This window comes from Styela clava, chromosome 15 (genome assembly GCF_964204865.1).
Source record: "Styela clava chromosome 15, kaStyClav1.hap1.2, whole genome shotgun sequence".
Classification (NCBI taxonomy): domain Eukaryota; kingdom Metazoa; phylum Chordata; class Ascidiacea; order Stolidobranchia; family Styelidae; genus Styela; species Styela clava.
In genome coordinates this window covers 8571362-8598655 of record NC_135264.1, presented here as the reverse complement: position 1 = coordinate 8598655, position 27294 = coordinate 8571362, and the positions used below count along the sequence as shown (strand labels likewise).

General features: G+C 33.2%; 1 protein-coding gene across 3 annotated transcripts; it reads right to left on the bottom strand.

The window, feature by feature from the left end:
• Positions 1-1485: 1485 nt before the first annotated feature.
• On the bottom strand, positions 1486-25518 carry LOC120333883 (centrosome and spindle pole-associated protein 1-like). 3 transcript variants are annotated; one of them, XM_039401270.2, is made up of 31 exons: positions 25248-25518; positions 24549-24755; positions 23090-23209; positions 21151-21357; positions 18940-19040; positions 17775-17858; positions 17309-17489; positions 16773-16911; positions 15961-16069; positions 15374-15428; positions 14617-14723; positions 13761-13886; positions 13521-13678; positions 13061-13118; positions 12725-12830; positions 12084-12231; positions 11173-11245; positions 10994-11078; positions 10505-10615; positions 10278-10427; positions 9191-9325; positions 8267-8400; positions 7858-7955; positions 7272-7401; positions 6908-7036; positions 6081-6209; positions 5439-5499; positions 4960-5105; positions 3712-3766; positions 3355-3490; positions 1486-2817 (listed from the first exon to the last, which is right to left on the bottom strand). In XM_039401270.2, the coding sequence occupies exons 1-31, from the start codon at positions 25368-25370 to the stop codon at positions 2585-2587; spliced, it is 3834 nt and encodes a 1277-aa protein (XP_039257204.2). In that variant the 5' UTR covers positions 25371-25518; the 3' UTR covers positions 1486-2584. The 3 variants fall into 3 exon arrangements, with proteins under 3 accessions (XP_039257204.2, XP_039257205.2, XP_039257206.2); XM_039401271.2 differs by lacking the exon at positions 21151-21357; XM_039401272.2 differs by lacking the exons at positions 21151-21357; positions 23090-23209; positions 24549-24755; positions 25248-25518 and adding an exon at positions 19350-21096.
• Positions 25519-27294: the final 1776 nt, after the last annotated feature.

Below are 27294 nucleotides of genomic sequence, written 5' to 3'. Positions count from 1 at the left end.
TTGTGGGGCACAATCGGACAGACCCTGGGGCACAATGGGTCAGTCTGTCAAAATTCAACGAAGTATGCCCTTAAAAATAAGCAATTAATCAGCATAATCGTCTAAAGTACGGGGAGACTTCGAATTTGAAGATTTAATATTTTTAAAATCAATGTTCAACTGAAATAGTTCAGATATTTTGACAAAACATTTTGCAAAAAAATTTGATTATTTCCTTCCTCGAATCTAAATCTGGAAATATTATTGATTCTCGAATATATTCCATATTGGGCCATGGGTCGAAAGAAACCATTATATTACACAAAATATAACGCATCTCTAAGTCTCTAAGCACTTATTGTATCAAACACTGTCGAATTGTGCCCTGTAGAGCATGTCCCACTGAACCCCGGTCCATTGTTCCCCATAGGAAACAAATACTTTCAGACCATCCCACGGCAAATCTCGGAAGGCACAGCCAATCGCTAACGTTAGAAATATTTTACAGTGGACTGACGCTAAAGAATATCAGACGATGGTTTGTCTCGTTGGAAAGGCTAAACTAAAAAAAAGAAAAAACTGGAACGGTGAAATTTTTCAACCTTCAACCTCCCAAAACCAATTTCACCCCATAGCTTGCGCCGCTCTACCCGTCCGTTGTCCGTTCGCGGGGACGTTGTAACTCACCGAAGGGCGGATTGGAACATCGAGCCGCGGACAGGATTGCGAATATAGTATCAGTGTGATAGCTGATTTTCCACTGTGCCCCATGTCCCAACGTACCCCACCTTCCCCTACCTGTTTTTCATATAAGATGTTTTATGTATGTCTTTTTTACGCATAATGGGAGCCCAGCACTGTATTTCATCACGCAAATATATGATATAATTTTATGTTTCACTCATTTCAATTTTCGGCCGGCACATTAATTGCCTTTTTTGTCTAGATGCATACTGATCAAACGATGATGAATAAACGAACACCGAGTTTCATCAGATAATCCAGAGTCTTAAACTTTTTATCTGAAGGAGATTGATCTCGTTTCCGAAGCCTCACTCGCGTGCCGAGTAAATGGGTTCGCCCGCCCTTGCAATAGTCAATTCAATGACGTTAGTGATGTAACAATACGTCGAAAGACATTTAGTTGGCCTGGCATGGTCTGAATTCGGCTCTGAAATAGGATAACCGGAACGTTTTAATCATAATATGAAGAATCACGGACTACGTCCGTTTGGCAGTCCACATCGCATATGGAAACCAATCATCCGTTCCAGATATATCTACTTGGTGTTGATGAAGCCTAAGCCCTTATACTAGAGTTACGCGAACCCGGCCTATGACACGCTTTTCACGTGGCGACATGGTTCTACTGCTGTCAAGTACCCGCGAAATTTGGTATATACCACAATCTTTATGAAATATGAATTTTCAACCAGCGAACATTGAATTAGACATTCTTCCTCGTAGTCTTACGTTAGTCAACACACTGGATAAAGAGACACCTAATTTGTAAATCTAATTTATACTTTGCAAAAAAGACTAGAAAAATAGATTCATATATGAAATCCAACAGTGATAATATTACAAAGTATAAAAATGTTTATAATTTTGTAAAGAAGAAACATCCCTTAGTACAACTTCCAATTATTATATTACATAGAAGTACACCAATACATACTGTTTATGTATTTAGCTTTATGTCAGCTCCGTCGCTGACGATACTATTTAGAAAAAAAGGCGGTTGCAAAATTATCAAATTAATGGAAATAATATTTTTAATAAATAATTAGAGTCAGTGCACCTGGGCACCTAGAAGCACATTTTTCTATTGTTAAAGTAAACTATATAAACTTATAGAAATAACCATCAAAAACTAACTTTGTATTATTGTACAATATACTGGTTGGGAGAAATTGAAGCAGAAAGCAAAATAAAAGTATTTCCCAACAAAACAATGATAGGTCGATTGTTTGTGTAATGCCTTATGTGTACAGAATATACCACTATATTCTATAACTTGGAAATAAAATTGCTAGTTAGCATTCTTTAAGTTTAATATTGGCCCACAGCTGAATTTTTCTTTCCAAAATTGAAAACAAAAATAATTCTTGCTGCAGACTATAACATGAGATACAGTTTCATAGAGAATGTGCTATTGAGATTAAATCTACTTGATATTTCATATATTTTCCGTATCCAGTGTATCCATCCTCTATATATGTAATAAACAGGGCTGTAGAGATGTAGCCCGACATGTTTTTATTGATGTGGAAGCCTGGGTAGTATTTTTATTCTCTACAAGGCGGTAAATTCAATTCTTTGGATTCCAAATTTTTAACGGCCGTAACTAAAAATCCTTTCAAGTTAACTACGCATTCTTAACAGGTAATCGAAGAATGCTTTCATTTTGTTTTCTCAGACTTGGAAGCTGGAGTCAGAGTACCCAATTCAACGCACATCCAATCTAATCTTTGAACTTGAATTTGAACAATATCAAATACCCAATTCGGATTCTACATGAAAATTCTAAAATAGATTAATGCCATATTTTTGAAATTTAGATGGAACAACTAAAATGCATTACGGCCACATTGTTGTTGACGTACTACGCCATGGTGGGACCGGTCTCAGGCCTCAACCATGGTTCAGTGTCCACAGTATTGACAGACGGTGGTCTGGTATTAAAAGAATGTGACACTAATGGATCATTATAGCTAGAAGGTCCTGCCCTGCGACCATACTCATCTTCATTAGTGGTTGGACGTCTTCTACCACCCTTTTGCTTGTTAACAAATCTATCTAAAATGTCATCTGGGTCAGTCAGAGATACTTCATCACCTAAGTGATGAAATATAAAAATTGAAAACAGGATATACGGTAGCTCACAAAGGGCATTTTGTGGAAATTGTACACAGACCAATATGAAATGAATAAACATTCATATATTATACAAGCGGTTCTTGTTCGTGCGGGGACCAAATTATCATGGAAAAAGTCACAGCGCACTTAAACAAAATAAATTGTTGTCTTTATATAAAACTTAATTTTTTGATCGGTAATGTCTACTTTATGCCTTTTAAAGATTGTAAACATATAGGCCTTAGAAATAGAGGCGATCAACTGTTCCTACTCATCTCTGCCTGATTTTTTCTTTGAAGTACCGGTACTAAAAAAAACACTCATGTTCGCTAAACTCGTTCAGCAGATAATAGAAATGCAGCAAGTAGTGTCCACCACTTCGTAACATAAAGTAAACGACATAGAATGGTAAAATGAACCCCCTCCCCCCTCTTCGGGACCCAGGAAGTCAAAAATAGACTTGGTATTTTTGTCAGAAGAAGAGATTTTCCTATTTCCTATTTAGAAAAATGTTACCTTGTATTGCTTTGAGTTTTTCTAATCTATCATGATTCTTGTTTGCAAGTCTATCGACGTCCAATGTTGCCAGAGAACTCAATGAATTCAATGAATAATTGTCAGGACGATTTCTTGGTGGAACTTGACGTTCAGACTGAAACGAGAATGGAATAAAAAAAAAATCGAGCACTATCTGGAGATATCAGTATCAGAATATTGAAATATTCCAGAATTTTTTTTCCCTTCAATTTTTTTTTTTTTTGAAATTAGATGTCTTTTTTATTTTTATATGAAAACATTAAAACTTATGAGAAAACCAAATTTTAAAATATTATAAACATCATAACAGAAATTTTAAACAAATATATATTTTACTTGCGCTGATGGAGGCTTTCTTGCCATTCTACGCCTGTCCCTTGCTGAAGGCTGCCTGAAAAAAAAAAACATTTATTTTTTATTTACAGAATTTCTCTTCTTGTTATAGTTGAATAATGGGCGCTCCAGAAGTGTGTGTACCAATATGGAGGTAACTAATATTGTTTGCCTACTTTACATCAAGTTGTTTTAAGAGACGGAAGCCAACTTGGCTAACACAGACAGCCCACGAATTTGTAAGAGAACTAAAATAGGGAAAATCAGAGGAAAATTATGTCCTAACCCTAACCTGGTACACATACTACGGGAGTACCGAATAATGAATGTCTGAGGAAGTCAGACTGATGAAACATCACGAAAGTATATTTGTGTTAGCGTGCAGCAAGACTCTTCAATCCTTTAAGATATTTGATGCTTTTATGAGTTCCTTTACCAATTTTGCTTGAAATTTACGATGATTAACTGTTTTGAAAAGACGAAACAAGACTGGTTTTGTATAGCTTATTAAATTTTAACATAACTTAGGGGTGGAGCAGTGACGACAGGATTTGGATCTAAGAGTTTTAAAATGCAATGTTAACATCAAAAGGCCAAACACAATACCAATGTTCTAGTAGTTCTTCGCAGAAACAATCATCAAATATTTTAAATTGAATATATTCAATATTTGGTGCTCCCGAAGTATGCAAACCAAGATGGCGGACATCGGAACGTAACATGGGTAACAGGTTAGGGTTAGGCGATAATTTTTTTCCAATTTTCCATATTTTAGTCCTATTATCAGTTTGAAGACTAGCCAAGAGCCTCCCGTAGTATTTATACCTAAAATTATGGCCTAACCCTAACCTAGTACACATATTACATTCCGATGTCCGCCATCTTGGTTCGCATACTTGGGGAGCCCCCAATATTTTGTATTTTCGAATAATTAGAGAAAGAATAATTCAGAATTGTTTTATTTGAAAAAGGTCATTTTAAAATTTAATAGTACAATAAAACATACCCCACTTAATTTTTGAAACAATAAACATAGAGAACAATTCAAATCATTGTTATCATAATTTTCAAGCAATTTCAAATCGAAACTCAATGAATATACCGGTACTTCTATTTGTTCCTTTCTAAGCATGGCCCAATTTAGAATACATTTGATATTTGGGAATATTATTTTGTAATTTATTGAGAAAAGCAGATTGTTAGGTTTTTACCATCCCTAGATACAAACTATACAAAACATTTTTCACATACCTGCTCTGTCTTGACAGTGGAGGGGAAGACTGCGCCGAGTTGAAGTGATATCTGTTGTCTTGGTCTTCTTCATCATCAGGTAGAATAGGAATGTATGTTGTTTCTGCTTCTAACAATGAAGCTCTGGATTGCGCAACACTGGGAGGCTAAAAAACACAGTAAAAATAGTTAAATATATAGGCGATGCATTTGTTGCTGTCAGATTTAAAAATATAAAATTTTTCATTCCGTTACTGCAATGATTATTTTTGGTATCATTATACTGATCCAACAGCAATCGACATAGTACTTTCAGATTTTGTTCAATTTTGTAAAATATTCGAATATTATGAACTTTCAGAAAAAGTTAGAATATAAATTAATTAGTAGTTGACTACAATTTAATGATTACAACCTTGCGAAGTTTATTTTGGAAAATGCTGAATAGTTATTTTCTTACCTATCTTTGTAAATCAACAATAATGATTCAGAGTACTTACAATAAGAGACCTATTGGGTTCGCTTCTTCTATTTTTTGGTTGTCTGCCATCTTTCTGTTGTCTGCGAAGAGTAAAATTTTTACACCATGTTTTACTTAATAAGTTTCGAGAAAGCAACCGGAATATATTTAACAAGAGGAATAATAAGATAATTTTATTATATCACTGCGTAGAATTTAAAAGCCCAGGCATGATATGTATCCTTAGACGATAATTTGAACTCTGCAGTTGGCGCATCATGCTAATCATCAGGAATACACCTGCCATCACATCTCCAATTACCCTGCTTGGGTACGCAGGTTCGAATCCGGTAACAGATAGTTATGTACAAGAGGATTGCTGGACTCCTCGCAGTCGTAGGGTGGCTAGAACTTTCTCCATGCCTTTGGAACAAATAACTGTTCCCATAGCAACATGGACTGGACCAAACGAGAAGTGGTTCACCATATGATTGAACTGTCATATCATATTTCCTTTCCCCCGAGAACAAAAAATGAAAAATCCCATCCTATCTTTTTCCAATATTAAAGATCTCAGCTGCAATTGCTTTTACTTACCGTACTACAAATTTTATTCTTATGAAATTACACCATACATTATAAAAAGCATATAAACCAATAAGGAAAAGATTACAAACCAGACCTTAAATCTTCTAAATTTCTTCCTTGTCTTGCTATGAGAGCTTCCTGCTGTCTTTCCAATGCCTTGGCATCATCAGGGGTCTCGGGATATTCAGCTCTGAACATACGAATCGATTGCGTGTCATCAGGTCTAAAATACAAAATGGTTATAGTTACATAAACGCAAAGTGAAAAATCAATAAATGTATTGAATAGCCCACGAACCAATGCCAATTCTCTCATTCAAGTTTTGTTTGAAAATTTGAACAAATCTTGAAATAGTTTTAAAGGCTTGAAATAATTTTCCAAATTGTCATAACCAGTCTATGATCCAACACGCAATGCAACATCATGAATCTGTACCTTCTGTAGCTCAGCTGTAACTTTGTTCACAGAAAAGTACCTTTTACTCTGAGTGAGTGAGAGCAAGTGATTTTGCTCGGAGTATCTTCGTTTCAGAAAACAAAAAGAACACTTTTTCTTGGCCCAATTGTTGTTTACCTAATCCAATTTTTTGTCATGCTGTGTTTGGAATCGTTTATAAAACCTAACTACTATGAAGATGAGTACACAACAATATATCAGGTAATTTGTCGTAATTTAGCATTTTTCATGACACTCATTTTGAAAGCTTCGAAACAAAGGGGAAACGTTAAAATTCAGTATAAGTTACAAAAATGGGCACTTTTTAAGCTGGTATCCAATCATAGTTTGAAGCAATATTCACCTATTTCAGCAGAAAGTTACAAAAATTTTAAAATCGAAAATATATTTTTTTAAAGCAGTTTTTAGAAATTTCTGCCTTTTCGCTATCAAGCTCTTGATTTAGTGATTACGCTACAACATTACCTGTATTTATAATCTGTGAATTCACGAAGCGCTCTCGAACTTGGTCTCTCTTTTTCAACTGTCGGGGGACGTCGCACTGATACTGGTTTCTGTTTTGCTCTCGATAAGTCAACAAGATATTCCGTGTTTCTGTGATAATTAAGTATGTTTTATCATTGGCCTAGTATAAAATCAGACAGCTAAGGTTTAGCTAAGTATAAAATACACAAAACCCAATCAAATTGATGTCAAATAATTAAAATTATATTACTGTTTTTTATTTTATTCATTATTGTATTTTTTTTAAAATTATTGTTTTGAGTGAGTATGCATGAGAAGACTCATAAAATCCCTCAAAGGATGAAAATGAAAGTAAATTTCTCACATTTTACGAGATTGGGGTTGCTGTGGTCCTGTCAAATCTACAGTTCGAAGTTGATTTTCAACCCTGCGTTGTTCGCTCAAAAGTTGTTTTCGTAAAGCTGATAACTCTCTTGAAATCCTTTTCGATTCAGCTGTTCAAAAATGAGAGAATAAAAATGAAAAAATATTCTAGAATGATAAATATAACCCCAAAATATTACTGATAGGGCTATACAATAGTATTAAAATAATAACATCCAATTTTTGATTGTCTACTGAGAAAATATCAGAATAGATCAGCCTTCTAAAATAGCTGAAAGCTATTTTCTATTATGAATATTTAAAACCAATGCAAAGTGCAGCAAAATCATGACACATGAATCTCTCTCCATACTACTTTATTATATTATTGATGAAGTTATTGACATGCAGATGTGCAAGTTCATCAATTTTAACTAGAAAACTAATAAATAATTCAACTGCTTGCAATAAATGTTCAATTTTCTCAACAAAAAAAAAGTTTTGCTAATTGAGTTCAACTTTTTCTCAAACATTCAAATATTGGATCCAATCAAATTAATTAATAAAACTATTGGACTTTAATATACCTCTTGATTGTACATTTGGTCTTCTTTCCTGTTGAATTGGTGATTCTCCCCTGTATGTTCTTATTTGAGGAGTACGAACAACTGGTTGAGTTTGCGGCCTAGAAAATAAGAATTAGTACAAGGTTGCGTAAAGGTAATTTACCGATCATCTTCTCAATTTGGCCCATTGATTAGCATTATAATTAACAGTGCCAGCATCGCAGGTTACACATATCAGGTTCAAATCCCATGCCACTACCTCACTCAGTGAAATAAATTGCCGAACCCAAACAATCCCGGTCCTTCCAATGAACAGTAGTTTTAACATATTAGTGACTGCTTGTACAGAGTCTTGTTCGAAGCGAATGGGGTGAATAATCGTCAAATAAAAAAAACAATTCAAAAGTTAATATACAATATTGTAACCTACGGTGGATGCCTAGCTGTCAAGTTGTCATCTTCAAATGAAATTCGAGCTTGTTCAACAGGTTGAGGTCTCGGTGATATAACCACTTGTCTTTCTGGTTGCTGGGCTTGCAAAGTCGGTATTGGAGGAGAATTGGTCTAAAAAATAGTAAAGTTGAAAGATTCTCAGATAACAAAATGGTCAGTAAGAGACTGCTTTATCCTGGTAATAAATATAATAAGCTAAAATTTGTAAAACGAAAACGTTACGATGGACTAGGCTGAAATTAGCTATTAGTACCTGTAAGCAGAACGCGGATATATATTTTTAATAATAATGGTGGTTTTAATTTCATGTAAATCAGTTTGCAGGCGTCAACCAGCAGAATCGCTTTCAAAATAAGCTTAAAATAACTTGGTAATGTAAGCAATGTTAAAGTATGGGAAGAATTTTTCTGGGGTTAAAGGTTGGGGAAACTTTCATATACCGGTTGAAATTTTGATACAAAAAAAATCAGACCTTGTCTGGATAGTATGAAAGGAGCAAAGCTTCACATAAAGGATTAGAACAGTGGTTCCCAAACATTTTGGGTTGTGCCCCTTTTAGAATTTGCCAAGTCTCGCACCCCACCTCAAAAATAACTAGCTAACAATAAGCCACAAATAACAGATAGTAGGGCAAAAGTTTTTTTTTTTTCAGAAAAAAATACATGGATGGAATGTAAATATCCAAAATAAAGAAATGTTAATACCCAAAATAAGGCGGACAAGATGGAAATAAATTTTTTAATTAGCTTCATGTCCCCTAAAAAAATTGTCTACCCCCTGCCCTTGCTGGTGGGGTGCTCCCCACCATTTGAGAACCATTGGACTAGAATATATTCAGTGATTGTTATCTTCAACCACTTTCTACATCAATTTTATTAAACCTATCAGTCGACTATGTTACCTGTCTATGAAGCCTTTCATCCAATTCCCTTTCCTTTCTTATCCGCAATTCATCTTCTTCTTCCATTTTTTTCCTCTGTTCTTCTCTTTTCCTTTCTTCTGCTTGGATTCGAAGATCTTCATTCTGTCTACGAGCCTGAAAACGGAAATTATAGGAAATCAATTTTTTTAAACATGACTGGTTTGTGCCTAATGCTGAAGTTTGTTTATCAAAACGCTAATCATTTTTCATAAAAGAGCAATGAAATTTTTTGTGATGTATTATTTTCAAGAGATAGTTCAGATAGTTTCAATACATTCATGAAAGTTTAAACACTGTTACCATCACAGTATTTTAGTAACAACATATACCAAAAATAAGACTATGTGCAAAATGGCTTAAGCCAAGAAGATGAAATGAATCTCTGTCATCATATCACAGTTCGTATACCACTCAACCTATGAGTCGCCTGAACATTCTTTTGGCCGTCTAATATTTGAGCATGTTCATTGGTTTGCGTGATTTTACAAAATTCATGTTTTTTTTTAAATTTGGGTCGCTTGAAAAAGGGGTTGAGAACCAACCTCTGGCCTAGAATATGTCCAGAAAATTTGGAACATATTTTGAAAAAAAAATAATATTTGTGCAAAGTGCCTAGATTACTGATACTTTTATATATAATCAGACACACAGAACAGAAGTTCAAGTGTTTGATAAATTTTTTTCATTTATGTAGAGTGAATCAAGATATTTCTGGGTTCTGTATCTTTTGTGTCACTCTGTATATGGTTACATCTAATTCAAACTGCAAGTGGGCAAAAAGATCTAATTTTGATTAAAAAAATCATTTCATTAAAAAAAATTCCAATTCATATAATAGAAAATCGTGTACAATAAGAATGGGTAATTGGTACATTCTTATAAAAATATGTGCATTATTTAAAAAAAATACATGAGAATATGAAAAAAAATGAATTTTGAATATGAATGATATTTTTACGCCTCATCTATCTCATTTTGAACATAGTAGAGCAAATGTGTTTTATGAAGTTTTTTCAAAACATGATTTAGTCGAAAAGCCACTCACACACACACTGGGATAACATACCATTTCTTTTTTGTTTCTGTCCTTTTCAATTTCAGCATCCAATTCTGCTTTTATTTTTTGTCTTTGTTCTTCCAACCTCCTTTCTTCTTTTTCTTCTTCAATTCTCTCCTTTTCTTTTTTCTCAGCCTCAATCTTTTTCTTCTCTTCTATCTATGATAAAGATAATACAGCACAATAGACTAGTACTCGTTAATTGTACTAAAATATTATTCAGAGATCCCAAATACCTGCTTTTGCAGATAATCTTTATAAACATCTCGTTGTTGTTTTTGTTCGTCCGATTGACGATTCTCAAATGGATTACTTCGTCCGAAACGTGGAGAGAGCACGTCATCACCCTTTAGTTGCAAAAATGAAAACATGACATCAAATTAATTCACCAAGTAAGATAACAAAAAACATTTTTAGAGTTTAATCCAAATCTCATCTCAATCTCTTAAAATGACTCTGAACAGGAATTAAATATTATTTAAAAAATTTGTCTGCTTTCAAAAAAAAAATTTATAAGAATGAGATTGCACTAAACCAAAATCTAATGCAATGTTGCTCTGGCCAAAAAAAATGCATTTTAATTACTGAAAAAAAAATCAGGAATCAGTCATGGTATTTCATGTAGGTAATGTTTTGTATTGTATTATTGAGTATTCTTGTATTATCTCCCAATTAAATTATTGAAAAAATATTCCAATATTTTGTTTGAAAAAATCGTGTCTCACCTCTGTTCCTCCAGGATTCCTTGGAGATAAATCTATAACTGGTCTGTCTTCCCGTCTATATAAGTTGGTTTGGGGAAGGCGTTCCCTGTTAATCAATATAATAAGAATATTCTAGTTGCATGACTTTAAATACAACGAACAATAAAAAATTGAAAAAGTCGAACGAATGCTCAACTTACCGAACTACTTCTTCAGCTTTTGTTGGGTCACGATTTGCTTCTTCATTTTCAATATGCATTTCTCTGAGATCGGCTGTGAGATAAAAACATTCATGATTGTTATTCCCAAGGCAAAATATGCCATGTAGAAAATAAATCGGCGCTCCAGAAGTGTGTACCAATATGGAGGACAGAGGTAACTAATTTTGTTTGCCTACTTTACATCAGGTAGTGTAAAAGGATGGAAGCCCATGGGCAGGGGGTATATTCACTTGGCTAACACAGACAGTCCTTGAACTCGTGATAGAACCAAAATATAAAACATCGAAATAAAATTATGGCCTAACCCTAACCTGCTACACACACTACGGGAGTACCAATAAATCTAATGAATGTGTTGTAATATATACAATTGTATCAGAAAAGTAGTTTTAATATGAAATTAATTTTTTTATTGAAATTACTCCCTTTTGCTAAAAATTCATGACAAATGATAATTTTAGAATGCAAAGTTGAAGATGACTACTCAAATTTTTGCCAATTTTATGGAAAAATTATACTTTAATTTCAGAATTGTGATGAAGAAACCCAGTCCTTATTTCTTTAAATAAATGCTAAAGCTAGGCCTTACACTGTTTATAAGCTATATTATGAAAAATATGATATGATATAGGTATACAATAATAATGATAATTTGCGGCCTGTAAGCAATTGTTTTTGTATGTTTCCGCCCCTACGTTACAACTTTTATCTTCCATAATTTAAATCTGCTACTAATAAAGTCAAAATTCATTCCAACGTATCATTATCTGGATAAAGAAAAGTTATCACGACAAGAGTTTGAATATATGTTATGGAGGCTCTGGACTACCACATAACATTGAAATTCTATTCTGTTTAACTGATTTATATTAGTTTAAGCTTGATCATACTTATAAGATTTCCCTGTCGATCTTTCATTGGAGCGCCACCACCCCCTTTACCCCATGGATTGTAGTTTCTAGCTTCTTCCTCTATTTTTAAATCGTAGCGTTCTTGTTCTTGGCGTGCTGCCTTTTTCTCTCGTTCTTTTTGAGCAATCTGAATAAGAAGAAATAATAATAGAAATATATTTAATAACAAACGCGGTATTGGATTTGAAAAAAAATTTTTTTTTTCTTTTTACAAAATTTGAAAATCTCATTTTAGTGAAATTATCAAATATAATCTGTACCCGTTTGAAAGGTGTTGATAAACATTGTTTCTTTAAATTTCTATTTTTACAATGTAAGAAGTTAAATGAAGTGACTTGATGTCTGAACGGCAAACGTCAAGCCCTTATAAATGATAGATTTACAACTCAATTCGAAGTTAAGGGTGCAAAAATAAAAACAAAAAAAGCTGAAATGGGAAATCACAGAATATAAACTAATAAAGATACATATTATTCACAATATATTAATTATTGTGACAAATTGAAAAGCCTCGTTACGTTACAATATACAAGCAGCAATATTTCAAACACCTAGAAATGGCATATTCACAAACAAAAAAAATGTCAGCATGAAAATTGTAATATTAAAAAAAAATGTACCTGAATTTTCAATTCATCTTGATATTCTTGTATTTGTTGCTTCTTTTTAAGTTCATCTCTTTTGTCATCCGCAACTAAACTGGACTCATTTCTCTGAAAAGATTTCCTGAAATGAAAGATTTTTTAAAATAAAACACAATTTTATTTTCTTAGCACACATCAAAAATTCAAGAATTTTTTTTCCACAAAAAGATTATGATATAGAAAATGGATACTATTTCTGGAGACAATCGTATTATAAACAAAATCAATAAATAAATTCAGAGATAGAATAGTTGTTTCAGATAAATTTTAGGATGGAAATTATTAGAAGCTGATCCATAGACAAAGCCATACCTGGCCGTAGGTACTTCTGTAGATTTTCTGGCTCTTTCAGGAGTATTGCTTCTTTCACCTGATATTTAAAAAAAAATAGATTTTAAAATAAACAAAAGTGAAATAAAAGTAAAATTTTTAAACTAAAAGTCTAAAACAATCTAATACCATATTTTCAATTAAAAAAACAATGAGTTACCTAAGCATTTAAGAGAGACAGTAAATAAGGTCATAATAAGGTTTTTGTTGACAAAATTTGGTTTTCTCGGGAGTTCAGAGGCCGTCTTAGAGTCAAACTTTCCCTGCAGTTTGGATTTTTGTCAATCCAATATCAGAATCGATTTTGATATGGATTCAAATTTGAAACCTGATGTAACTTTTCCCTGACTTCATATATGTGCAGATTGCGTGGAACTTTTTTTAGCGTAATCAACTTTCACATACCAGCATTTTATGATATTGTGGAAAAATGAATCCTTACCTCTTTGTGGTCCTAATGCAGCCATCAGAGGTGAAACCCCGGGATAACCAGTTCCGGGCGGGGGTGGTGGTGGTATCCCAGATGGGTCAAGTGGGTTTTGCGTCCCATAATAGTAATATGCATCATTGTATGGAGATGGGTATTGAGATGGATAATATCTATAAAAGAGAAAAAGAAGATTTAAGAACACATCGGCCAAGCATAAATCAAGCAAAAAAATTAATTCATAGTACAACTTACCCCATTGGAGGTTGGGGAGGCGGGGCTGCAAAATAAGGCTGTCGGGGCATGCCTCGGTATAAGCCTTTCCTGGGTCTATCGTCTTCTTCGTCATCAGATGATGTCTCTAATTTGTATCTCAAAGACCTGGTAAAAATAATGAAAACAATGACCTTGACTGGACGAAATGTTACATACATTAGTGTTGAGTGAAACGAGAATTTAAAACCACATAAAATGATCATCTTTATTCTTATTACAGCATTCATGCATTCTTGCGTATGAAGTTATAGTATTAACTCGAATTTATAAATAACATTAATTGACCGTATATCACAGGTCGCAACCTTTAACATTGAAAGAGCCATTTGATATCAGTTCCATCAAACTCAAACATACTCTAATCCACAACATCTGATCTAATGTCTTTCAAAATTAAAAGAAAAAGTGAAATGCTATGGCTCTCGGAAAACCAATCATAATGCAATAATCAATTTCTTACTTAGATGAAGACAAAAGAAATAATTCATTCCATGACGAAATTAAAAAAACTTGAAACCATTGTGATGTGTATTCATTGAGTAGTAGTTGGCTTTATGCCCCCTTCCCCCTCCCCTCTTGAATTATAAAAAAAACTGCTGAACCACTTTGATCCACGAGAGCCAAAGCTCCGAAAACAAAATTCCACATGCGGAGCTGCAGGTTGTCGACCACTGGTACATTGACATCTTTTTTGTCGAACATGATTCAATTTCAAATATATTCAATTATATTTTTGAATGCATTGGAAAAATAGCTGATTACTTGATTTTGGTTATCCCTGGTTTTCATGACCTATTATGCAAACGAAATGCATAACAAAATTTATAATTTTTACTTTTTGCCTTTTTTTCTTTGTTTTTTGTCTGCATCCTGTGGTGGAGAGGAAACTTCTACATGCCTTTTAGGCGGACTCATGTCTTTTGTCTGCATTGACCTAGGAATCTAAAATAATGAAATAAGAAATTTATGCATTTTAAATAATTATAGTTAATTCGGTTTTAAAAGTTCTTTAATGTTTCATTCCCAAGTTTGATATCAAAATATATAATGAAAATCGATGATATATGACTTATTTTGATCAGGGAAATTCATCAAAAATCACAGTTTTTAATGTGAAAAAAATAAAGTTTCGAATTAGAAACTTTATCGTTTTTAACAACAGAAATTTTTCAGTAACATTTAAAAAAATTATAACCTACAAAACATTTAGGATAGGATTCACATATTTATCCTTGGGGAGAGGAAAGACGATAAGGCAGCTTAATCATATGGCGAACCACGGCCTCTCGTATGTTTACCATTCCATGAGTATGGAATTAGTTATTTGTTTTCGGAAGCATGGACTTGATGGTGGAGGAAGCCGTGACTAACCAGCAGTTACAATAACCACCCAATGATGGCGAGGAATCCAGCAATCCGCTCACACATAACTATCCCTGCATGGGCTTCGAAACCCACGCAGAGTAATCAGAGTTGCGATGGCGAGCATTTTCTAATGCTTAGCACGATGAGCCACACCGACGCGCTTATTACACTTACACATATCAAAAATCCTTTTTTCAAATTATTAATTAATAAGTAGAAAAACTTACCGGTCCTGAAGCATCCACTACAGTGGCATCAAAATGTAAATCTTGTTCTCTTTGTCTAAAAATAAAAAAAATTTCTGATTCACATATTCGCCATAAATTACCAACTTAAGAAAGTATGATCGAGAAATTTGAATTACAATTAAGAATAACAATTGGCGCAGCGGCTGATTCATAATGCTTGGAGTACGAGAGAGAGAGAGAAAGAATGATTCATTTTCCGAATATATTAAAAAATGTAAAATTACAATAAATGGAAAAGAACAATTATAGAATACAATCGAGAGAGGGCGGGCAAGACTGCAAGGTCAACTATGTCGACCGACCCCTACGCTTGCCTCTGATTACCCAGCATGTAACGGTTAGCAGGCTCAAATCCTATGGGGGATAACTATGAGCAAGAGTAATGCTCGACTGACTACTCACTGCCATAGGGTGTATCATGCTGATCAGTTGCAGCTTCGTCATCAAGTCTAGGCATCTGGAAAAAACTGGTTAACTGAACCCATAACCAGCATGAAAACATGGTTGGCCATGGTTGAAAATATGATACAGTTGGTTTATTATTGTATAATTATTTAAATTTTCACTTTTTTTTTGATAATTTCTTTTCTTCCATTTGTCTCAATAAGTCAGTTCTATATTCTTCTTTCTTTCTCTGAGCTGTGTTAGCACTTGTGATTTTCCCAATTTGAAGACCTAGAAATATCCAGATATTGTTATCATTATTATTATCATAATTTTATTTATTCCCAAAATATTCCCAAAAGTTACATAAGTTATGTCTAGTGATGTGGATATTTACATAGGTAGGTCCTCCTATTCCAGAGATTCACTTATAAAATTCAGTTTTAATTTTATTTTTTTTACACAACGCCTTTCTTGACCTGGGCAAACTACGGTCCTAATCTGGCACGTTGGGTAATTAAATCAGGCCCGCCTGATGCTGCCACAATTAAACTAAAACCCCAAATTTTGATGTTTTAGCTGAAAAAAATAGCTCAAGGAATTCGTTGAGATTGCAATTAAATTTAGTTTTGGCACCAGGTTTATTATTTTCCAGTTTTGCCTTTGTAACACTGCAAATTTTGTTCATAAAATGTAACCTTTTACGTCACACTTACATGGCCCGCCAGTCTGGTGGCCAAATTGTTTGGCCCCTGGTCACCGCATATTCAAATTTTAGTAAAATCACAGCATATTCAAATTCTACATCTAAATGTATGATCTATTCAGTTTTATCATATAAATGAAAAACCTATTTTACTTAAAAAAAACACTGGTTACAGGTATCTGTGTTCCGCAAAATTTTTCATATAAGAATAATTCAAATTTAATATAAAAAAAACTTGAATCGACACATGCCGAACTAAAAAAACATGAATATCAAAACCTAGTATACCAGTAAACTCTTGTTCGGGAGGAGCAGATTTTGATCTCAGATCATTAAATTCTTGCTTGTCTTTGTTATCACGTAATGATCCTGTTGTGGCTTCTCGTTCAAAAGAAGGTGCAGCTTTGCGTCTTTCAAGAGACAAGTTCTAAAAAAAAAAAAAAAAATTTTTTTTACCCAGGAATACATAAAATTTGGGAAAATAAGACATGATTTGAATAAACGCCCAGGCTGTTATGAGGCAGTTGCATGTTGACTTTGATTAGCTCTGTCCAAACACCTATCAGGTCAAAAATTCTAAAAGTGTAATAATTTTCAAGAATAATATTCACATCTCACAAAAATAGATTTCGCCTTGTGTCTTTACTTGATTCTCATTTTTGTTGCGAAATACCAATTTCAGTGTACTTTGGGGGCAAGACCGATATAAATTTATAATTAGTCTACAAAAAAGTTTAGTAATGTATAAACAGCAATCTAAAATAAAACCCATGGCTTTCCGGGATACCTTGGTACTCTTTTGATAAATCATGCCTATGACCTACCTTTCGTCTTCTGAACAATCTCTCTTCTTCTGACGTGTCATCAGATTCCTCTTCACTGCTCCTATCTCGTCCGCGTCTCCTACCTCTTCCGCGTCGTTTATTACGTGATCTGTATCGAAAATCATCGTCATCCTCAATAAAATCATCATCTCGTCGTGACCTATGACCTCTTGGTTGAGACCTGAAAATGAAATTCATTTTCGATTTGGAAAATATCACATACATATACATATCACTAAACTAAGAAGAAAACTTCAGTTAAGTGGAATTCACTACTTCATAGCTGTGTTATTTGTTACACAGGAAACTATGGTACGAAAGACTCCGTTCTTCCAAATAAATGTAACTCTTTGCACAACGAGATATATCATTGCAGAAAAAAAAGTATCCTTGAAAAAAGTCTGATTATCTGCACACTCATAACAATCTTTATAAATTAAACACCATGTAATTCACGTTAATTTACCTCCTGTTTTTTGATGGAAATCGAACTCTTCTTTGAGAATGGTAACCACCGTCTTCATCTCTATCATCGTCATAATATTTATCTCTGTTAAATTGTAAATTTAAATCAATTGCTGACAATGGTAATAAATATTCAAACCACAAAAGGTAAACACAATATGAAAATAAAATCTATTCCAAGAAAAGTACATTATAATATCAAGTCTATGTTACGTTTTTGACAATGAAAATCTGTATGTGAATCATCAAACTAACTTTCAGGTAAAGGCAAAATAAGTTATATGGCTCAATATTTTTTAACTCATTTGGTCCATTAAGCTGTTTATTTTATACTTAGAAAAAAAAAATCTTTCCGCAATCATCAATCCATCTAGTAAAAAATTACCTTTTTTTTTCTATATTTAAGCTTGACGCAAAAAGATTAAAAACACTTGATATTTGAGGTTGGGAAGGCTTGCCTATTAATAGTGTCAATAGCTCTTAGAACTTCAGTAGCCACATGTAACTCTTAGAGACCACATCGCTCGCTTTTACGTAAGTGCATTTGGCCTAGATTCAATCATATTCTCATGAAAAAGTAAGTCTGCTGATAACTGACATTATGCTACATTTTGTTCGTTTATGTCCACAAAAACAAATCCACATACTACATTGATTGGAAACATTTTCTTGTAATAATTTAATGTCAACGGTCAACTTAATCGAATTTTTACGCTGTGATTGGTACAACAGAAAGTACGGTAAATGCACTCTGAGTTTGAAAATTTTAAAAATATCTAATTCAGTGGTTCCCAGAGTTGATTGACCGGGGGCCAAAATTAGAAGCAGAAGAATATTTGCGGGCCGAGAGAGCGGGAGCACCCGCAAATGGGCCAATACCAGTACGTATAATTTAGATACCGGTATAATGAAATTGTTACTAATATACACATGTGTAAACTGTGATAAAGACATAACAATTGGCAGAACGAAAAAAGGTAAAAAGATAAAGTGGTGAACTATTTCACTCAAGTTCGCGGGCCATTTTAAACTGTTACACGGGCTGTAATTGGCCCGCAGTTTGAGAACATGTGATCTAATTGATAAACTATGATCATCTGATTAACTTTTTTGACAATTTTCACAATAAATGATCAATGGTTACACATGGTGGGCTAAGTCCCTACCTGTAATCATCACGATCATCTTCAACACCTCGATAAGACCTTTCTTGCTTTCGTTTCCTCTCTAATAATTCCTCATATGTTTCATTTGTGGAATCTTTGACCTGTGTACATAAGCATGATTATATCAGAGAGAAGAATAGCGAGATCAACAAATCAACTGTCATTGATTGAAAGTGCAAATTCTGATTTTAGATTCCATGCATATTTTATCTATTATAATACAACCAAATACTCCAATGTTGAATTCAGTCTAGTTATATTTAATGGAATTAAACAATCATATTGTCAAATACTAGAAAAAAATCGAGAATAAGTAAACATATATAGCCTATACACATATAATTATTTACAATGATAAGACAACATTTACTACTGATAAAATTTATCTATAACAGATAATTAACACATACCATGATAAGAGTAGAGATTCAATCAAATATAATTATAATAATTAATATGAACTAAATTGATTTATCATAGTCAGCTCTATATGTCAAAAGAATCATTACTGTTTGGAATAATTTTGAAATGATTATTCAGAAGTGAATAGGCTATGATAAGATAAGACAGAAATCACATATATACGGACACAAGGTTTTGATACCAGTACCATGACCTCATTAAAATTAATCAGCACAACTTTTGCCAACAACTGAGATTTGAGGTGAAACAATGACTGCTAAAAATTTATGAGAAAAATTGAAAAATATAAGGTAGAAGACAATTTCTTGTTTAAACATTAAAAATTTGAATGCGATTCGTCAAATATTTTATGAGAAAAATGATTTTTTGTCCCAACAAAACAAATCAAAAATTGATAAATTCAACAAATCAAACCCCTTTGTGTCCAATAGAAGAATTTGAGAAGTAAAAAATGAATATGTGATAATACACCATATCAACATTTCCACATGGCTACATGAACAAAAAAATATTCACTAACAAATAAGGAACACGTTGGAAGAACGAGTTTCTACAATTTGAAGAGGCATCATATAAGAACTAAGAAAGAACTATGCATGGAAAATCTTTGATTTTTTGCATTATCATGCTTAAACAAAGCAAACAGATCGAAATTATGATGGAAAATAGCAAACAGGTTTCAAGACATTAAAGAATCAATAAGACAATATTGACTAATTTATATATATGGTTATTACCGTAATTATGAGCAATATCGGTGTACATATCATTAAGATTTATCTAATTGGAAAAAAAATTCAGTTTTTTGAATCAATGGTTTCTCTTACATAAGGGGGAAAAATTGACCAATGGGCTAATAATATCGGCAATACACAAAACCTGTTTGATCTCCATATAACACCCAATATACATGGGAAAAACAAGATGCCTATGAATACAATGAATGTCAGACAATAATAAGATATCAGGTGACAGAATTCTACACTACAATTCACCAGACAATGGTAATAACAACTTTCATGTATACTATTCTAGACAAAAAATAGCCTTGATATTTGAAAATCTATCATAATTAGGGTTTGTAAATGGGGTTTGAATAAACTAAGATAAATTTATAATTTATTTGTAAGCAAAAAGATGCCGAAATATTTCCAGGTAAATAGTGAAATTATATTCGAATAATTAGATTAAAATCAGAAAATTTAAATATTTGTAAACACATGATACCATTTCCTCATTATCATTTACCGAATATCATTTATGTGTATATTCATTATCATTATAGAGAGAATAAGAACATATTACTGGCTAAGGTACATAAAAAGCAGTAGGCCTACATACCAATTTTAGAAAATGCATCATATCATAATATTTAGTTAGATTGAATCATGTTTTTTTGAAAAATGAATTTCATTTTTTTTTTCAGTTTGTGACAAATATTTGAATATGAAAATAAAAAATATGGGTTTTTATTGGAAAATCTGACTAGAAATTCTCAATTAAATTCTAATTTTTATTCAATTCTACCCACAGAAGCAGTAGCATATCAATATTCTATGGAATACAGCCTAGTAAAATCATATTTATATGATTCCAAATCTAGAGTAAAAATTCAAAATTTGATTTATCGTCTAACTCTATACTGGATGCGTACAAGGCGTTTCATCATGCATTATCCAGTCAGAAATCAGCTTTACCAAGCATGGGGTATTGATGTACCGTGCCCTACGTCACGGTCCATCAATGCCCCATGTTTGTTTGTGCTTTATTTCTGACTATTTCACTCACAGGTTCATTAGGAATGACGATGGTTTTTTTGTTAGGTATGGTGCTATTTGGAGGAGCAAAAATTTTGGTTACTGGTGTTGCGAAAGGTACGTTGTTTCGAACTGGTGAGTGGGATAAACTTCTTGCACGACGTTTCTCTTCTTCAACTTCTTCTTTGTGATGTTTGAATTCATTATATTCATGATTTCTCTCCAAACGAAGTCTCTCCTTTAGTTGTTATTAGTAAATAAATTTTTTTATTTTTAAATTCGAAATGATAAGTGCAGAACTAATTGTTTTCAAACAATGCTGAATTCATTCATTTCAACTGTATTCACTTGCTAGTATGACTCAGCAGTCCTATATTAACCCTTACAATTTCAATTACTACTTTTCATAATACCACTCAAAAGTGTGTAATTTTACTTTGGGCGCTCCAGAAGTATGTGTACCAATATGGAGGTAACTAATTTTGTTCGCCTACTTTACATCAAGTTGTGTAAAGGGACTGAAACCTATGCACAGGTGGTATATTCACTTGGCTAACACAGACAGTCCTCGAACTCGTAATAGAACTAAAATAAGGAAATCGGAATAGAATTATGGCATAACCCTAAACTGGTACACACACTACGGGAGTACCTTACTTTGAGCAAGCCTCATTAATAAGAAGTACTACAGCATTGAAAAAAATGAGGCATCAATATGTATGAACACACAAAAATAATAATTAACCTCCCGTATAGAATATTGAACATATGAAGGGAACTTGTAAGTGTGATGTGAAAAACTTATTGATATATATTGAAAGTGATAGTGTATAAATAATCCATAGTGATATGTGCTCAACAGGTTTAAAGCTGTATTGATTGCTGCATATACATAGAAGATTATAGTGTGAAAGTAATGAAATAAGAATGATAGAATTGTTGTGCAATCAAATTGAAAAATAAATTACTGTACTCATTATAATACATATATGTTATAAAATACCAAATCAGATACCAAATACAGAGGCACAGTTAATACATGTTTTGAGCAAAGATGTCGAAAAATAGCTATGTTCTGAAAGAATCCGTAAAAAATATTTTTATGAATTCAGAAACTTAATTACTGGGACCGTATTTATCTCATACAATCTAGAGTTACAGGTAAGCATCTGGGTTGTGGCCTGGATGTAAAGTTATAATAAAAACAACAGAAAAAATTGAAGTCAAATATACTGGTAAAATGTGTCAGGAACAAGTCAAATTGCAAAAGTTAAACAGAGAACTGTTAGACTGCAAACTGAAAGACCGATTATGCATATAACTGTACAATCTTATCAACCCAAATTTTACACCAGCCATTATGTCATCTAAATAGCACTATACTCACTCATATCATATTTAACATGGTTGCTACAGATAGTAGCACCAAATATAACAAGATATTACACAGATTTTACAACCTCACTATTTATAAACCCCTTCTTATGATTTGCTCATAACAAATGGCAGTTTCCAAGAAGCTATCAAAGTTAACAGCAGTAAAGGGTAGACATCAAAATATCAAACAAGTACTCTTGAGATACATAAGAGCTTAACGTAATATCGGCTTATTGCTGCGCAAATATTGACAGCTAAGCTTATTTATGAGACAAATGACGCAGCGCTTCTTGTTGCTCTGTAAAGTTGGAATTTTTGGTACGCCCGAAGTATGTGAACCAAGGTGGTGGACATCAGAAGGTAGTATGTGTACCAGGTTAGGTTTAGGCCATAAATTTATTCCAATTTAAGAGTTTGGGGATTAGCCAAGTGACATCCGTAGTATTTGTACCTGAAATTAAGACCTAACCCTAACCTGGTACACATACCACTTACTGGTGTCCGCCATTTTGGTTCACCAAAAGTACCAAATTTTTTGCTCTGGCCTGTGCGGACTAAAGATTTGTTAGATTACTTTTTATAAGTCACCATACCTTTGCACTTAATCTGTCTTTTATTGGTAAACTAAGACCAAGATCTGAATTAGTGCGTCCACCAAGAGGTAATTGTGTCTGTTGATCAGGATATCTTCGACCAGTTGTTCGAATATTTTTCTGAATCACACAAAAGTAGAACATAGTTAATACTTATCTCAGCCAACTCCAAGCATTGTAAATTTAGCAAATTATTATATATTCACAGCAGTGATTGTAATCGAGTTTATAATAAATAAGTGAAAGTTGAATATGCCACAGATGTGAATTAATAATTTAAACTGAAATATAGTGTGTTAGCATGGTAGCAATCACTAATTGATAAGGAAGTAAATCATAAGGAATATCAATTATAAGATATCAAATTTGTCTTTCCAACTATTGAAGTTTACAAGCAAAGCAACATTTGGGCATTGTATGCAATGTTCGATGTACCATAATTTGTAGATAGGTTATAGCATAGGTCAGGGGTGGGGAAATTACGGCCCACTGGCCGGTTCCAGACCACCGAGTGTTTCATCCAGCGCACATGATTTTTATGAATCTAAATTTCTGTTGAAAATATCGATGAAAATAATGTCATAATCATAATGACCCTGATTGTTACATTGTGCTTTATTATTATATAAACGTTAGCCACTTTGCCTATAGCTGTTGTAAATAAACTGTTTTTATTCATAGTTTTTTATATAGAGCAGGAGTTCCCAAACCATGGCCCGTGGAACAATTACGACCCGTGTAACAATTCAAAATGGCCCGCCAAACCTAAGTGAAATACTTAACCTAGATAAATACTAATATATATGTTCAACACTTTATGTTTTTGCGTTCTAGACACCGCCAATTGTTACGTCATTATCACAGTTAAAGCATGTGTATATTCGTAACAATTAAAACAAACCATAAGTAGCCATTTATACGAGGCTGTATGCCAGATGAGCAAGTAACTTCATTAGGAGCTAACAGTTGCAAATTTCTTGTTGAAAGTCGTGCTTGTTATTGCTCGGGTATTTATCACTTAACTATTATAATTATTAATTGTATTACATAACAAACTGCGATGCTAGGTGTATATTTATTCTAAAATAAAGCTTGCGGCCTATTTTGGTGCCTTTTTTTTAATTTTCTCATTCTGCTTGAGCACGCCCTGAACCCCAGCCGCACCGTCGCTTCCTTTTGCCCGATCCCCTTTCGTGGCCCTCGAATATTCTATTGCTTCAAATTTTGGCCCGCAGTCAATCAACTTTGGGAACCCCTGGTTTAGGGCTTCTGGCCCAGTAACCAAGTCTTGAACTGGCCCATCTCTGTTAGAGATCATCAGTTTGATTCATATTCAGTACTCTAACAACCCAGAGAAAATGAACCAGGTAAGCTGTGGAATTTTTCAAATCCAATATTTTCAATCACAGATTGTAGAAAATTTGTCCTGTGTGTAGACAACATTAATAAAAAAACTCACATCAGCCATTGCATTACGATAGTCTGCTCTCAATTCCTCTTTTAATTTCTCTCTTTTTTTCTTATAATCATCACCAAGACGAAATATTCGAGGTGTTGAAGGAGGTCGAACCGCAGTTTGTATTGGTAACAGATTATGTGTGGTTGCGACATCAGATCGATTGGTTTGTCCACCAGGAACTCGATTTTCTTTGCCACGATTTAAAATCTGAACAAAATAGAAATATTAAAATAATTTATTATTCTCAAAATCTGTTTTTGTAAGTATCACAGAAGGAAAAGTTCAATTCGGAATAAGAAATTTTTGCAATAAAAAAGGAAATAAAACTGAAATAGTTGAACTTTTTTAAATGTATATATTGGAAATTGCCAACAATTTTAATACTCGAAATCGGATTAATTGTACAAAACATTATCACATCTTTTGCTCCAAACACGGCCTAACAGACCACGGAATTACTAGCATTTTTGAAGAAACAGAATCTTTTTCAGCATTGCCTGCCCAATTCATTATAGTGTGGATGAGGTGAGGTAGGATTTGAACACTAGATGTGAATTTTGCGATGCCAATGCAGTTAAGTCTAACGCTTTAACCATTAGGCCATTGAGCCATCCATATTCGAACATAAACATTCGAACATAAACATTCATAATCAGTAACATTATCATTTATCAATCAAGTTAAATATATCAAGTTCACCTCTCTGTTCACAGTGTTATCAGTTATAGCAGATGAGGGATTGTTTTTTAAAACATCTCTGTCATGGGCGATCTTTGCTCGTTGTTGTTCAATAAACCTGGCAAGATCTTCTTCATCTTGCATTTTGATATTTGTCTATTCTCAGATTCTTGTTTTAAACAAGGAACAAAAGATTGAATAGACCCGGTCTCAGAGTCTTCGATATTGATATAGATCACAAGTTTATGTATAACTTTATAGACTTTAATACTGAATACAGTTTCTGTGCATCTAAATAAATTTAAATATTTAATTATGTTTTAACACTGCACTCTGTATCTGTTACAGTCTTATGTTATTTCAGAGTTGAAAAATTGAAAATATCAAACTGGAGTAAAAATTAAAAAACTAAAAAATTGACTAGAGTTACCGAGTACTAGAATGTCTGAATGTGTATGCAGTAACAAATACAGTGAGTCAGACTTAAGGATAAATTGGTTATTCTACCTAATATTTACAAACAATTAAAAAAGACTAAAAATTACTTACTACAGTACTACAGTCACTTACTACAAGTTCACCATATTCCAATTTAGATAGACAAAAAAAACATTTTTAATTTGGAAACAGACCACAAATAAGAATATTTAGATCGATAAAGCATAGTGCATGTTGATTAGTAATGAAGTCCGAACAATCAAAGCTAATTGGAATGATAATGGAAATTGGAAAATATAATTTACCGTACCAAATGAGTATCGATCAATTTTTATATAATGCATTATAACTCACATTATATAAGAATACTTTCTGAGGACTATTTATAGCCGCACAAACGTATATAAAAGTTGATTTCCTGTATTTGAAAGGAAGGAGCCAAGAACTGAAGAAGGGGAGGGAGCTACACTGTCAGACAGAATACTGGTAGACTGTACGCAAAATTGGAAAAAATTACGGAAATTCAACTGTAATCCATTACGGTACCGGTACCGTTCAGGATTCAAGGATTGGGCTTGAACCCTTCTATTTAAAAAAAAAAAAAAACTGACGCTGAACACACAGACACACAAGAAGTAGTCTATAAACAAAGATGGGCATGTACATGGAACACTTGAAATGCCTGTAAATCATAAATACCCTTACGTAAACGTATAAAAACTGAATCAGCTGGGACAACTTCAGAATTTACTACAAACTAATCCTACAGTATCCTGTTAGCAACCAGCAAACGGATTTTCTCAAAACGTAAACAAAATATTTCTTCCGTGAACAACAGTAGTGAGCCACATGGTGTCGTTAAGTTGAAACCAAAGTAACTGTTCTCCATTTATTTTGTTTCTGTGAATCTGTACAAAACTTCCAGAGAATCGTCAAGCCGTAAATATATACCGGTACTACTACGATCAAGCCATGGTTCACTTTTGAATATAAATTAAATATTAATTTGAAAGATTTTTCTAGAAGTGAAGCTAAGAAAAAATCAGGGTATTATTCGAATATTAATATGCTCAAGATTTTCCATTTTCAGATTCAATTTTCTCAATTTGTATCATGGTGGAATTTAATCTACTGCAAAAAAGTTATAACTGTTAAAAGGGGGAATTAATGGCTTATTAAAATAGTAAAAAATTGTATGAAACTCGGTTTTAATTGATTGTTTTCAAATTTATGCATTATTAGTTGTGCTGCTCTTAGGGCTATATGTGAGGTTTTATTAAATTGAAAAAAAACATTCCCAGCATAGTTTATTGACCTCATTAGGAATTGCGGAAAACATGTCAAGAATTTTGTATTTATATATTCATGCATTTGTTTACTTGTGTTTGTGCATTTCATTCGGACTTTACGATCTGCAGTAGTAAACGAATTGAATTGAAAATAGTATAGTCGCACAGCTTTCTTGTACAACTATTTGTGCACCAAGTCAATTACGCCTCTTAAATTATAAACAAAGCCTATAATTTGGTAAAATCACAAGTGATCATCAAAGTAAGTATTTTTGAAAACATTGGCGCGCCGCAAATGGCTATTCGCTAATATTTTTTCATATTTATTTCCTTCAAATCTT

Excerpts from the sequence above, each read along its gene's own strand:
- LOC120333883 (XM_039401270.2), bottom strand. The coding sequence starts at position 25,370 with ATGCAAGATGAAGAAGATCTTGCCAGGTTTATTGAACAACAACGAGCA. Across the intron at positions 21,358-23,089 it reads AAGACAGATTAAGTGCAAAG|GAGAGACTTCGTTTGGAGAG; the intron begins GTATGGTGACTT and ends TAACAACTAAAG. Across the intron at positions 13,679-13,760 it reads CCTCCCCAACCTCCAATGGG|ATATTATCCATCTCAATACC; the intron begins GTAAGTTGTACT and ends TCTCTTTTATAG.